The sequence below is a fragment of the Ammospiza nelsoni genome, chromosome 3 (genome assembly GCF_027579445.1).
Source record: "Ammospiza nelsoni isolate bAmmNel1 chromosome 3, bAmmNel1.pri, whole genome shotgun sequence".
NCBI lineage: Eukaryota > Metazoa > Chordata > Aves > Passeriformes > Passerellidae > Ammospiza > Ammospiza nelsoni.
Window position 1 is genome coordinate 40,853,832 of NC_080635.1, and position 15,417 is coordinate 40,869,248.

Genomic DNA, 15,417 nt, shown 5'->3' on the forward strand with positions numbered 1-15,417 from the left:
ACAACTTGCAGAGAGCTTCTGTGGAAGCTTAAGAATCTGGGATCGGGAATTAGCCTTGATAAAAATCAGTGAAATCTGCTCTGGATGTAGGCAGATAAAAGGCTTGATGGCTGGTATCAGGCCTGATAAGCGACAATTCTATGCTATTTTCTTTAAACACATTTTATTTGCAGTTGATTCGTTGCGTATCAAACTGTTTAATTTTTATAAAATACCACAGAAGCTTAAGTGACTTGGAAGAACTGTCAGCTGTAAAGCATTATGAGATATCCCAGATACCTTTAGTAAAATGTATTTGTACACATATATATGTGTAAGATGTGTGCACACATATATGTGATACCTACATTATTAAAATAAAATCTTATTTCATGTTTGCATAAATATGAAGAATTTAAGAAAATCTTGAAAATTACTTATTTTAAAAGATGTGTGGTTATGTGAACTACTGAAATGTTTTGACATATAGTCTTGGTATCTGAAGCCACTTGGAGTATTACTTAAAAAGGTTGGTGACTGTATGACACTTTTGTGGATTCAAAGTATAGTTGGAGAGCGAAGATACTTTCAGTTCAGTACTACTTTTTCATTTTACTATTTATGTGAAATGTGAAACCATTTACATGTATATGTACTTAAGACGGAAATGTACATTTCTATATTGAAAGATCATTAGGAAGACATTCTGACATTTTATGGAAATTAAAGTCAGCTTTTATATTGAAACTTTTTTTTGTATTAAAGCATCTAAGATTTTTAAAAAATTTGTTATTGAAGGGTATGTTTTTAATCAGGTATAATTTTGCCAGACTTCATTGGAAGCTGTTCATTGCTTTAGTTTTATCAGAGTGATAAACAAAGTATATGAAGCTCAACGGGTGTGGGCAAAAGAGGCTTCAGAACAAGTAATGACAAGACCTTCCTGTTAATTGTCTGGAGCAGCACCAGTTTGGTTAGGTGCTGTACTGCAGATCTGCTCTGCAGATGCATAGTTTTTCCTTAGTTACTTAATACAAGTCTTCTGTTATTTTTAACAACTGTAAAACTGTTTCTATAATAGTTTTTGTAGTTCTAGTTCTCATTATAGGTATTGAAATAACCAAGTCATTTTACAGGTCTCCTAAAACTGCAGGAATATTGCTAACCTCACAGAAAGTACAGCTGGTTTGTGATCCACCTATGTTGGGTGGGGATGTGTGGGCATGGGAGTGGTTCAACTGTTAAGAGGTTAGCACCTGGTCAACAGATGGACCTTCACTCCCTCTTATTCCTTACACTGGGATGCTGGTGGGGCTGTGTGGTGTCTCAGCACCTCCAGGCCATCATTCTGCAGGTGGCAGGTCCTCATGAGCGTGTCACAGCATGGGTGGCTCACCTGGGAATGAAGCTGCATGTTGATTCTCACTAGAAGGAGCTGGCTGTTGTTTTCACCATGCCTTTATGGCTGCTTGTCCTGGCAAATACCAGATGGGAAGGAGGAGTAAGCAGAATTTCTTCTGCCTGCTTTTCATGCTTCTGTGGTGACTCACCAGCTCATGGATAGCTGTGCTGCTGCCATTAGGAAGTCTTTTGGATATTCCTGTTACTCAAACTGTGACTTTTCTGTACAGTTGCACTGTATGATGTTCTCTAGTTTTATGGCCAATAGAATGTATGTCAGACCAAGTTCCCTGTGTCTGTTACTGACAAGGAAGTCTTATAAAACTCATCTTGTGACTAGCAATAAAATCTGTTCTCCTTAACTTTTCTGATTAAATCTGTCGTGTTTATTAATTTGTTACTGTGGTACTTTTGTACATCCTCAATTTTATATCCTCCTGATGTAGGACTAGCAATTTCTTTTTTTAGATCACTGTAGTTTATCTTGTTCTTGTCTTCATTAGTCTGAATATTCTATAGAAGTAGCTGTAATGGTTTGTTTTGGTCAGGTATTCTTTAATGCTGCCTCTTTTATTTCTACAGTTTTCATAGTGATACTCTTAAGCAAATGCAGTATTTTGGGCACAATCCTTTCAGAGCAAGGAGGGGCTTGCAAAATAATCCTAATTGTGCAAACAATTATAGGCTACTGTGTACTAATATATTAAAAATGGATGTGATGGAAAAGGACTTGTTTCTTGTTAGGCTATCTCAAAAACTTAAGTTAGATTACATTATCCATCTTGGTCCTTCGGCTTCTTTAACATGACAGAATTTTTGTGATTAAGGAGAAAATTGTACCAGGCTTAAAAGAGGCAAATACCCTTTTGGATAACAGGTATGAAATCATTGTATAGCATTGTCTCAGCTGAACTTTTTTTTTTTTTTAATGCATTAAATTGACTTGGCTCTGTTGTATCGAGTTAGTTTTTCTTCCATCCTCCTGCTCTCAGTGAATTTGTAGGTTTTTTTTTCTTTTTGAGATTGAAGTCTTTGTGACTTGAAGAAAGAAAACCCTATAATTTGGGGGGAGGTTGTTTATTTTCTTCACCTTTCAGGTTCTCTTTTAGTGAGGTACTGTAGTGGTTAGTTGTTTGCTCCCCTGTCCTGTGTCAGTGCCATCTTAAATATAATATATCAGCATTATAGAGACTGAAGTTGTGCTGAACAGAGGTGCCAAAATTGGCTCTTTAGCTGCTATAGATTGCAATAGGTACATGAGTTCTCGGAACTCTTCCAGTCTTTCAGGCCCTACAGGAAAGCAATTCAGTCAATTTATTTGTTTGTTTGTTCAATAACTTCTTTACTGAATTTCTTTATGAAAGGTGATATGTCCTGAGATCTAGCTCAGGTTTTCCAGTTATTCTACTGCTATTTAGAAGACAATTGTAAGTGAAAGTTTATAGAGTCTTCATTACATCTTAATTTTCCAAATATGAGTACTTAGCAAGCACTTTTCCTGCATTAGTTGAGAAGAATATATATGTGTTCATGTATAAGAGCACATTTGTCAGAATATACCAATGTTATTTATGTTAAAAAAAAGTTATCTCTTAGGTGAGATTTTAATGTCGACTTTAATTGTTGCATTTTAATGGGTTTTTTGTTGGCTCCAGTCTGTCTGAATTCATTCATCTCCAAGATAAACAGTAGTGTTTTTTTAAAAAATAACTGGAAGCTCTTGCTGCAGTTCCAGCTGGTTAGCTGTTCTCTTCTCCAGTCTTTGGTCTTATAGTCAAGTGAAGTTAGATTTGCATGGACTCTGCAACTCATGGCCTGTGACCAGTACTGATAGAAAACTCAACAGTCATCGTCAGCCAGATGCCTATTAAACCCTCTCTGTGTTTTATTTCCTTGCTTATTTTCCTTTGGTTTTAATTTATAGCCTTTGGTTGTAATTTCAGACTCCATCTTGTAAGATTTTTCTAAACGTGCTTTTGTTCTGTGGTTCTGCAGGCTTCAAACTAGCCTGTCTTGTAAAACACAGAGCTACTCCTCTTTTCTTACCTTCAGTCCAACTTTAAATATTGTCACAGCCTGTACAGGGCCACACAGATGAGATAAAGGTAGGTCTAAGGAAAGTAGAACTCCCAGTGAATTTTAATCTCTGAATTTATTGATAGTGTTTCTTACATCAGTTTTTAATTTATCCCCTTGACTTGTAGCTCCATTTAGTCTATCAGTAAGGGAGGACTCCTTGTTTATTTTGTTTTTACATGGTTTACATGGTAGTTTGGATACTTCAACATTTTCCCATAGTTTTTCTTCATTTAGGTTTAGAATAATGACCCAAGTTACTATTCTAGCAGACATCTGTATGCAGAAGTGTCCTGTCTTTATTTTTACCTCCCAAGTAGGATTAGAAAATCATTTAGAGTTCCAGTTGTTAAAATTCCAGTTAAATGGAAAAGTTGTCCTTTGTCATAGAATTCCAACCTGTAAACCACAGCAAATTTAGGATTAATTATTCTCATACTCTGACTGAACTTCAAGTGCAATGTGTTAACATCTTTCAACTTGTGCTCTTTTAAAACATTAAATTACTTCTTAAGATAAGTGTGAGATGATTAGAAAATCTTTATACAGGTGTTGCATCTCATGCAAATGTGTGGCTTCATCTTGGAGACTGGATTTAATAGCTTGCCTCAGTTTCCCCCATGTGTTGGCTTTATGCATCTTAAAGATGAATAAGCCCAAGCATGGCGAAGATTATTTTCAAGAATCTTTTCATGCTTGGCCTCAGAGATCTAATAAAGTTCTGTGGAAAAAGTGGAGGGCAGGAACATAATATTTATATCCCATTGTGCAATTAAATGAGTAAAAGCGCATTGTGCTTTTTAGCCAGATGCATTTTCGTCAGTTCTACATGTGTCATTCATCTCCATCCCTTGCTAAAGTTAGGAAATTTTTTACATTTAGAAGGAGAATGGATGGGACTTGGCAAAATTGGGAAGTGTAACTGGTTCAGTGCGTTTACCATGCAGGCATTCAAAGGCTTAAAAATTAAGACATTTTCCACTGTGTAGTTTACTTCTCTGTGTGGGAACCTGCATGTATGTGGGTGTTTGTTTTGCAATTGTTTTGGGGATCAGCTCCCACTAGAATACAGTTGTTTTGCAGGCACTACACAGAGCTGCTTGAAAAGTTAATAGGTGAGCTATTGTAAGATTTAGGAATTTCAAATGGTTTAAGTTGTTGGGTTGAAAATAACGTTATTCACCAAATAAAGGAATTAACCTCCCTTAATGATTCAGGCCCCTCCTAGCAACCTCCTTTCCTGCACTGTTATGAACAAATCATGCTGTGCTGTAAACAATTTAGGGAAGCTGATTAAGTTGAAAACAAAGCTTGTATTTGGGAGGAGGGGAACTGGAGACAGGGATCAGCTGAGTCTCCAGCCAGGTCTGTCATGGGACCTGCCACAACACAGTAGTTCCTGCACAGCTCCAAGTGTGAGACAGCATGGGAGCAGACAGGTGGGTTTCTTCCTGACACTCTGTATAAGTACACTACCACTGTCACTGTAATTAAATTATTATTATAGGATTTTTAAAATCCTGAAATGTGTGGATAGTGCTTCTTTGCTGGCCTCCAAACTAGTTCTCTCGGCTTTATGCGCTTTATTTGTGTATAAAAGTTTCTGTGTATTGATTATTTAACTGGATTGTAAAAGCACAGAATGGAGGTGTTTCTCATATTGCAGCTTAGGTCTGATGTACATCAGGTATGAGCATTTTTAAATACCATATTTCCTTCTTCAGTCTTCAGTCCTCAGTTCAGTATTTGTTGAATTCTGCTCAGCTAATATATTCCTTGTGGAACTTCTTTTCCCCTAGGGACCTGTTTTGGCTATGCATTGTAAAAGTAGGTGTCATTTAGAAGTCCTCAGAGTTGTATTATAGTCAGTTCAGTTAGAGAATATTGTCACCCAGGTGAACTGAAGCGGCACTAGCAGTTTAGTGGATTTTTTCCTTAAAGTATTACTTAAAGGAGAGGATTTCCCAAATTTTTCCTTCAAAGAGTATCTTTTACTTTCTGCAAGGATTGGGGGAAAAAGTTGCATCAAGTGTGAAAGAAAATGAGTAGATTGGTAGCGCTAGAAAGTGTGGTACAGCAGATGAGGCTTTTTTAAATATAGAATATCTTATTTTTTGAAAAATCCTTGAAAAGGTTTTCGTGATTTTGTATTTGGTTATGTATATTTGAGAAAATATGCTGTATGTTTCAGTATGTTGATCTTGGGGAAAGGGAATAAGCCATCTCTTTATGCTTACTGCAGTCTTGCTTTCCACAGTCATCTGAATCCTTTACAGTTGTGTTCTTCTGTTTGGACTAAAAGCCATATGGATGCACATGCTTCTAGTATTAAAGATTGGAGAAAATAAAATTAAGTGAAAAGAAGGTTTATCATACTTTTGTTGCTGATACATACATGTTATTGCTCTATCTGTGGGGGAATAGTTTTAATTATGTTGACTTTCACATTCCTTTGAAAGAAAAGCAGTTTAATAAGTAGTTCACAAAGAAATCTGTTTAATTGTAAATCCTTAAATGAAAACAGGAAAACCCATGTGGAGCATATAAGAATTTTATTCACTTTGGAGTTTAGTATGACTGACTACATATTAAGAACCATTTTATGTTTCTAAAAAATTGTATATTTTCTTCTAATGCAGCCTTCTGAAAGGTAGAAACAAAGCAAAATCAAGTCTATTTCAATAGAAATTAGGAATTTGGATTCAAGTTACTGTAAAGCTTAGGGTGAAACTTGAAGGGAAGGTGATGAGTTGATTTTAAGGTATTTAGTGAGAAGTCTTCCCAAGCTTGTACATGTATATCCTTAGAAACATGTTAAATGACATGTGAATTAGAGGAGAAGCTCACTGGTCCTAGTAAGACATGAGTAAATGTGGTAACTGGTAGAGATTTTCTTGTCATGTAATCTGAACAGAGATTTATTTTTAAGTAATTTTTATGCTTTCAAAATGCATTGTTTTTGTATTTAAGTGAGATGACTTGGAGCTAATACATCTGCTCATAACTTCCTTTAAAAGAACAGGAAAGAGATTGACAAACTGTATAGATATCACAAAAACATTGTAAAAGAAGCAATGAGGAGTAAAATGCCAGCTCCTTTGAATCATAATGAAGAATTACTGTCAGGGTTATAGGCACAGTTAAAGCAAAAATCTGACTGATATGGTATCTTCCAGCTGTGCTGCCTTTAGCCAAAAAACATAACAAAAGTGTAAGATCTTCCTCTCCTGTGAGGGAAGGGTGGGAGAATTGGGATTGTTCAACCAGAAGTAAAAACCCCTGAGTAGCCTAATTGTGGCCTTCCAATACCTAAAGGGTGCCAGCCAGCCAGCTGCAGAGGGACTTGTTAGAAGAGCAAGACAAGGGGGAATGGCTTTAAACTGGACAAGAGTAAGTTTAGATTAGATGGTGAAAAGAAGTTCTTTACTGTGAGAGTGGTGATGGATTGGAACTGGTTACTCAGCTAAGTGGCAGATGCCCCATCCCTGGAAGTGTTTAAGGCCATGCTGAACGGGGCTTGGAGCAACTCACTCTAGTGAAAGGTGTCCCTGTCTGTGCAACGGGGGTTGGAGCTAGATGGTCTTTAAGGTTCTTTTCAACCCAAATTATTCCATGGTTCATCCTGGTTTCTAGCTTTCTATAATTTCAGAGTGCCTTGTATCTGTTTTGGGGTGTGGGGGGTGGTTCTGTGTTGGTTGGTGTTTTCCCTAAAGCCTCAAAGAGCTCTACCGAGAATCCTGGCTTCTGTTTACACTTTGGCATCTTTCAGCAGTCTTGTTCCTGGCTGTTTCCCAATTTAATTATGAAGTCTTATGGAAAATGTTTTGCAGGGTGGAGATTGGTTGCATTTTGTTTTTGTTTTACTATTTAAAGCATTCTAGATGTGATAGGAGAGGTAAGAACATGTTTTCTACTGGCTGATCAGAGAGATGATAAATAATTCTATCAGTGCAACTCATAATCCCATTGGCCTTCAGTTCCTTGATTGTTGCTGAGCTGAGGAGCCAATGTGTCTTCTTAGTTGGTTCTCTCAAGAAAGGTATTCCATGTTTCTGATGATTCTGTTAGTGTCATTTTGTAAGGGAGTAATCAGAATTATAAGCAGTTTTCTAAATGTGACCCTTTTAGATTTTTAGTGACCATAGTGGTTTTTGCTTTGTTCTTTTCTATTCTGCTGGCTTCCAGATTTCTGAGCTGATATAAGATGGCTCTGGAAACAGTGATTAAACTTTAGATGTTAAAGTCAGTTTAGAAACCATTCTTTATTGTATTTGTGCAATTGGAAATGTTTATTTCATCATTATCTGCAAACCAATATAAGCCACGTATCATGGGCTTATAGAGAAGGTTTCAGCTTTGTTTAATGTGCCTAAGAGTCATAATCAAGCATGACAAAGGTGATGTATATGGATGAATGTAGTGTCTAATGCAATAAATGAGTACCAAAGTTGTGTGATTAATGTGTGCACTGTTTTAAGTGGCAGTGCTCTTCCAAAGGTTTGCTTGTTTTTACCTAATCATGGGATGAGACAGATCTTTGTCTGAATTTCTGGACCTAAGGGGAAGAGATTCCTGCTAGCATCCTTTAAAGTTAGTACTGAATAAAAATGCTATCAATTCCAGGTGGCTTAAGAGGAATCTGATTAGCCTTGGTCAGTGTGGCCACTAAAAAAAGCTGGTGTTTGGTTCCTGCAATGACAGATGTGATGCATCAGGTTACAACTCAAGGGTGGGTGGGTGAGTTGCTGTTGATTACTTTGCCCTTTGGAATTCAAGGTTCTTGCCTTCAGGTATGCTTAGTGACTCGAGGCATAGGAAGGGACATGTAAATGCTGTCATTTAATTTTCAGTTCCCAGCTAGGAAGGGTGGTAACTGGTTCTGCCAACAGTGCCCTGGTGGGAACCAGCACCTTAGAAGGTTGAAACATTGCATCACATTTGAACCAGTGAAGTACATCTTCACCCCATTACTGCTCCAGTGTTCAGCATCAGGTGATCCATCTGCAGCTCTTGGTTTTGACTTACTTGATGAATCTTCTATTTGGTACATTTAGTTACATTACTATTAGTTGCCATTTTTTTGGAACATGTAGGAGCATGGTAAACAGCGCATACATTTAGGGCTCCTCTGCAAACTTCTGTTCCTTGTGAAAACGAACAACTTTTGATTCATTATTGAACCTGTTATTAATACACAAGGACAGGTTCTTTCTTATTGCGTGTCACCTTGAAGTCTTGAAGAACTCCTGCTAAAAGATCTTGTGATGTCCCTCTTGGAAGTCTAGGTGTTCAGCTAGATCATCCTTCCTCATACACATCTTGGTTCTTCGGGGGAAAAACAAAGAGATTTGTGAAGCATGATTTCATTTTCCATTACATTTATCTAGCTATCTTCTGACTTGTGTTTCTCATAACTTTAGCCAATTTGTCTGGTATAAAGTTAAAATTATTCTGCAGTTACAGCAGTGTTTCTTTAAAGCTTAAAAAAAAAAAAAAAAACAAACCAAAAAGAAACTGAACTCTCTTAATTTCTTTTTATTCTTTCTAGACAAAGAAAGTATCTGTATTTCAGTTATTTTTTGTATTTTTCCTTTTTACCCATAAGTATGACTTAAGCAATTATTATGAAAAATTTGGACATGTCGAATGTCAATCTGGAATCATAAGACTTGAAGGAATTATTTTTCTGCGTCTTTTGTGTAAACATTTGGGATTAACCTAAGACTTAATGAAAATAGGTCTTTCACTTGTGTAGAAAACCATGTCTGTGTAACACTAGCTTTGGAATAATCTTCACCTTGGTTCTTATTTTACTCTATTAAAACAATGGGAGCAATGCATGCTTTTGCTACCAAAACAGAAGAGTTGCAAAGGAGGAGGGCAAAAAAGGAGTAAGCTGTATGTTCAATATCAAAGCAACTTGGGGGGTTGTACAAGAAAAATGATGTTACAATTAAATCTGTTGAAAACATACTTAGCACTCTCCTAAGTGACTTGCAGAGTGAAATGGCACCATTTGCTGAAGTAGATAAATGACAAGTAATAGTCTTACATTATAAGAGACAATTGAAAGGTTTGTGATACTAACATTTGGACTGATTTGTGTGGTGTCTTGTACATTGGAGCATGTGGATGACACAACAGCATGGCTTGAATAGATGCTTCCATTCTTGTATCTTGGTATCTGTTGGTATCTGTCTTGCAATAAGTTCATTGTTAACAGTCCTTCCAAAATGTAGCAGAACACTTTTGAAAAAGATGTTTTATGGACAAAATTGCATGGTTTTGCACTAGACTTAAATATTGGCTCTGTCAATTCTAAAATACTTATGTCTGCTTTACTTGTTTATGTAAAGCTAAAGGCACTCTCTGTTTCTTTACACTGGCTCCTTTACAGTCCTAATGAATGTAAAAAAACATTTCTATTCCGTTTTCATGTAATCTGCAGTTTACGTTGTTTCACTGGGGTACAGTGTTCTCTTTAAAAACATAATACAAAGAGTTATAATTAACATGTGTGTAAAAGTGCAAATAAGTATTTCTTATTAGAAGGAGACTAGAGCAAACTTCTGAAGTATAAGTTTTAGTTAATGTATTTTTTTTATTCAAACTTGCATTAAGACCAAATATTCTTTGCTTCTAACAAAGCTTGCCGTTTTGATAAGCCTACTATTAAATTTTTCATGTGACTTTAATTGAATGTAACTTTTCTCTGCATAATTGGTTTTTCTCCAGTTTGAAAATATATAAAAGTAATGAGAAAGTAGAGGTTTACTTAACCATGTAAACTTTTCTAAAGTTTGTGGAGTGCTTAAGAGATCAAATATAAATTAACTAAATTAACGCCTCTTTCTCTGTAGGGTGCTGGTCAAGACAAACTTGGAATATATGTCAAGTCTGTTGTGAAAGGAGGTGCTGCAGATGTGGTCAGTAATATTCTTAATTCATCAATTTCAAAAGTAGTAAGAGCCTTCAGAAATGCTTGCAAATCCTTTGTTTACTAGTTTGTATGATTCAGTAGTTTGGGAATGATTGATTGTTTTAGTGGAGATCATGCTAGCATTGATGTATGAATTTCCTTCTCTTGAACACGTATCTAGGATGGTCGTCTGGCCGCAGGGGATCAGTTGCTTAGTGTGGATGGTCGAAGTTTGGTGGGCCTGTCCCAGGAGAGGTACGGAATGCTTTCCATGGTAGTTTTTATACAAAGAAAATGTTAGCTTAGTGATGTACCAAAATGGGCAGAAGCTCATGATTTTTACACTTTATGCTTTGTCTTGGTGTCTGATAACTGCCTCTGGATAACCTTAGCAACAAATTCAACTGTTTGTGTAGTATTTTTCTCTTCTTTTCATACAGTATGGCTTATTTATATAGAAGAGATTGTAAGATTGTATCATACATTTGGATTTTGGTTTTGAACAATCTTTATTTCAGTCTAATTTTAAATACTTTGGCTTCTGACCTTTGAAGCAGAAACTGGGACTAAATAGTACTTCCCAGTAGGTATTGTCTGTGTGCATAAGCCTATCTTCTTGTCATTATCTTGTAATTTTTTTCAAAGTGATTTTAAGTATTAATCTGAAAAAGAGTGCTTTGTCAAGCAACAGATTAATGATAATAAGGGTAACTAAGTAATACAGTGTCTAATTTAATTTTGTTTTATTTGCGCTGCCTTTTTTTGCAGGGCAGCAGAACTTATGACTAGGACAGGTTCTGTAGTAACACTAGAAGTAGCAAAACAAGGAGCAATTTACCATGGCCTGGCAACCCTGCTTAATCAGCCATCCCCAATGATGCAAAGAGGTAAAGATACTAATACTGATGTTAATAAAAGCTTTGTAAGTCTGTCTTCTGCATTCATGAGAATGCAGAAAATAGAATAATTTACAGTATCATACCAAGCGTTACTATAATATTAAATCAGAAAAGAAAGGTAATTGCACAGAAAAAAAGAAATTTCCTTTCTTATCAGAAATTCATCTGGTTTTAAATACTGCTTGAAATTTTCCTAGTTTAGTAATGAATAAATCCTTTGCACATGTACCTTTTAAAAGTTAACTATGCATTTAAACACAATTCTGATTTGAATTAATTTTTGTTTTAACAAATGGAATATAATTAATATAAAGGGCATTAAACTCAATGGCATTTTTGTCCCTTTTATAAGAGCTTCTCTCCTCTCAGAATATGTCTTCTTTGTAACCACAGAGTGCAATGTAACTAGTAGGAGAGAAATAAATGTAAACAGAAGCCCTGAAATGTATTTTGCCATTGAATTTTAATTATTTTTTTAACTAGAAGTGTTGAAATGTATCTTCTTAAGTTTCAGTGTCTGATCATAAGAAGTTCTTGGATGTTTCTCCAGTGTTTTATTTTATCATCCTACTTCGGGGTACTAACAAAAGACATATTAAAGTCCAATATAAAATAGTATTGTAAAGGAAATAATTTTGTTAATGAAGACATTTTCTACATACAGTACCAGTAGAGGAGAGAATGGGTTAAAAGAACAAATCCTTATTATCACAGTTGACGCCACCATCCCAGATGCCATATGTCCCAGACATCCAGAGACCTCTCAGTATAACATGTTTAGTTTTTCCAATTGTTGTGGTACCTTGTCGGAAGTTCTTTTGAAGAATACAGATGGAGGGAATTCTGTACATTTGATAGAAGGTTGGGATTACATATTTGAAGAAATAAAGATTTTTAAATCTAGCATTTGCTTTACTGGGAACTTAATTTTTAAATATAAGCTCAAGGTAGCTCTGGTTTGAAAAAAAATACGCTAGGCAGTAGTTAAGTGAAAAGGAGAAACTACATATCCAACTGTTACAGTTTTTGACCGCCGTGGCTCAGGTAAACCCCGACCAAAGAGTGAAGGTTTCGAGCTGTACAACAATTCCACGCAAAATGGATCACCTGAGAGTCCCCAGCTGCCCTGGACGGAGTACAGTGAACCAAAGAAGCTGCCAGGGGATGACAGACTGATGAAGAACAGGGCTGATCATCGTTCCAGTCCCAATGTAGCAAGTAAGAAAAGTTATCCTTCTTTAGGGGATAGATTCCTCCTGCAGTAGTTTTAGAGGCTGTTGTATTCAAAAGGGGGTGACTGTTTTTAAAAATGGATTAAGTTTAAAATACCAGTGTAGTGGTAACATTTGGAGCAAGCTTCTTGCTAGAACTACTTAAAGACAAAATAGTTATTTTGTGAATACTGTTACTTTATTAAGTCTTTATTAAGGCTTGTAAATTATTATTAACAGTCATGTAAATGCTTCCTTTAACTTTCCAACAGATCAGCCTCCAAGCCCTGGGGGAAAGAATGCTTATGCATCTGGAACTACCACCAAAATAACCTCAGTCTCTACTGGAAATCTTTGTACAGAGGTCAGAAATGGCAAGCAAAATGCTGGCTATTAAACTTTCTTTATCTATTAGTAGTGTCAGTGGACTTGACTCAAATCAGTGTCTCACTGAACTATTTGACCACAGTGCTGTTGCTTGTGACTGGGTGGGGTTTTGCTTATTACAGCTAATGAAAGGTTTGGAAAGTTTTCAATGATTTCATTAAATTTTGTTCATGAAGTTGTCCTTGTGATTTTTAGGTCTGTACAATGTTGCATACTCGCTTTGAGACCATAAAAACATGAGTCATAGCTACAGTTATATTTGATGCTAGGCAACCTCTTCATCTCCTGTCCCACATGAGTAATGCTCTTAGGAGCCAAAAGAAAATATTTGGAAAAAGCATGTTTAGAGCAATCTTCAATACAGATCTATGTGATTAGAGAATCTTACCTTGTTTTTTTTCTCCCTTTTTCAGGAACAGATTCTGCCACCACGACCTGAAGCTTATCCCATCCCAACACAGACCTATACTAGAGAATATTTCACATTTCCAGCTTCAAAGTCGCAGGATCGAATGGGTCCAGCTCAGAGTCAGTGGCCAAGTTATGAAGAAAAACCACAGCTTCAGGCAGAAAGTAATAATTCTATCAATACTACCATGCAGGTAAGAAGTAATTTTTTTTCAGTATGAGGAAACAAATCAGAAGAAAACCTCTTGCTTTCCATTCCTGGGCTGCTAGAGACTTTTTTCAGAATAGTCAGTTCTCTACAACTATACCATAAGATGGGAACAACTGTACTTTTGCCAAGGTGGGCTTGAGTTCAGGAACCCTATGATTTGGATTTTTTTCCTTCGCATTTTGCCTTTTTTCTCCCCGCTTCCTTTCACAGAATTTGTTACCATGTTCTGCAGACCTGTTATCTGGGATATTTTAATCCCCCTGTTGGAGATAATGAGGTGTAAGTGGTAGTAGGGTTCATCATGTAAAATGTTCTGTGGCTTTCTGAAAAGCAAACTAAATCTCCATTCTTCTAAGAAGGTTTATGTCGAAAAATATTTGCCTGAAGGGTGTGTTTTTTAAGTGACAAAGTATTAAAATTGAAATAAAACAGTTCTTGAGGCCTATCCAAGGTGTTCACTGAAACACATTCCCTGCTCCAGTTAAAAAACAGAAATACGTAATTTCAAATCGTATCTATTATCAAAGTGTAGATGCATCTTGATATGGAAGGAATTTACACCCATTGTACTTTTAGAAATTCAAACACAGTGCTGTTCTGCTCCTTTTAGTGAGAACTTCACTCAAATCCATGCAGGAAATTAAACCTAGATTTCCTAAATCTAGTTACTGGATCATCTTCTTTCTCTAATCTACCAGACTTAAAAATATAGAGAGCTTTTTTTTCCTTGCTATTTCTTAATTAGTGATAAAAGCAGAGCCTTACACCAGGCTTATCTTTTACTTTTGGAAAAGTGCTGTGTAAATTAGCTCGAGATTCTGTCTAAGTAAGCAAAGAAAAAATTGTTTATAGGTTGCTCACACATGCATGGGCAAGTGTATTCAGTAAAAAGTCACTTATTTTAGTGGTTTTTTAGTATTCTAGAGATAAAATTCTTGTTATTTGAGCTGTTAAAAAAATAGATGTTTTGCTCAAAGTAAGACAGTCATTTTGAAAGGGAAATGCTGCAAGTTGAACAACTTTAGCAAATAGATACAGAAATATTTCACTGAATTTCCATGCTTAACTCTTACACATTTCATGATTTCCTCTCACTTAATCTTAGCTGCATAGCTAACATCTACATGCTCTCTGTCAGTGATGGGAGAAAGGGAGGTGGGTGTCTCCAGAGAACAGTTCCTACCCATTTGTCTTGACTGAATTCTATGATAATTGTTGCCTGGACATGCATCTCTCCCCTGCTTAAAACAAACTTAAGTGACTAGCTTAGATGAGGTGGTTAAAACTGGTAAAGATGAAGCCCATCTATTAAAGTTGTTGACAGACACTGAATTTGAGCTATAGCCTTAAGGCTGAAGGCAGGGCAGAAAAGGATTTTGCTAAAGCAAAATAGAAGGTTTAACTCCTTACTAGCGCTGAAAGTGTTAATAGATTTTCCCTGCCAGACAATAGTTCTTTTAAGTTGAAAATTAGAAGAAAACAGAAGAAAAACTTTTACAAAAATAAAAAAATACACTTTAATCTTTGCAGAAAAAACAGGGCTTGTAAAAAAAGCTGCTAAATGCCTGTTTTCTATTCTGAAGGCATTAGCAAACTTTGGCTAGGTGCATCTTTACAGCAAATCTACCACAAATAACTTGTGTTCAGCTCTGTTGGACTAATAGAGCATAAAAAATACACTTGTTCCTCTCAAAGAAGGCATTCTTTAGAGGTCATGGTTAAGGTCATTGATGGAGGAAGATAAAAGGAGTTTGCTTTGTTAGTCTTCTCTCAATTGTTGATAATTGGTGCATTATGTGTTCAGTCCTTAGCAGTTCCTAACATTCAAAGTATGAATATTTGCTTCAAGAAAATCGTTAACAGATTTAATAAGCCTGGTTTATGGTCCAGTGTTCCTTTTCAGGTGGTTGTTCAGTGCAATGGGAC

The 15,417-nt window shown here is 36.1% G+C and overlaps 1 protein-coding gene across 17 annotated transcripts in view; it reads left to right on the forward strand.

Moving 5' to 3' along the window:
• The window catches only part of AFDN (afadin, adherens junction formation factor), a 115,449-nt gene that overhangs the window by 82,264 nt on the left and 17,768 nt on the right, over positions 1–15,417 (forward strand). For all 17 annotated transcript variants that reach the window (XM_059469650.1, XM_059469655.1, XM_059469656.1 and 14 more), the window contains 6 exons: positions 10,317–10,382; positions 10,557–10,630; positions 11,144–11,262; positions 12,298–12,492; positions 12,758–12,849; positions 13,286–13,474. In XM_059469650.1, the coding sequence (XP_059325633.1) occupies positions 10,317–10,382; positions 10,557–10,630; positions 11,144–11,262; positions 12,298–12,492; positions 12,758–12,849; positions 13,286–13,474 (735 nt within the window). The remainder of the gene's footprint in view (positions 1–10,316; positions 10,383–10,556; positions 10,631–11,143; positions 11,263–12,297; positions 12,493–12,757; positions 12,850–13,285; positions 13,475–15,417) is intronic.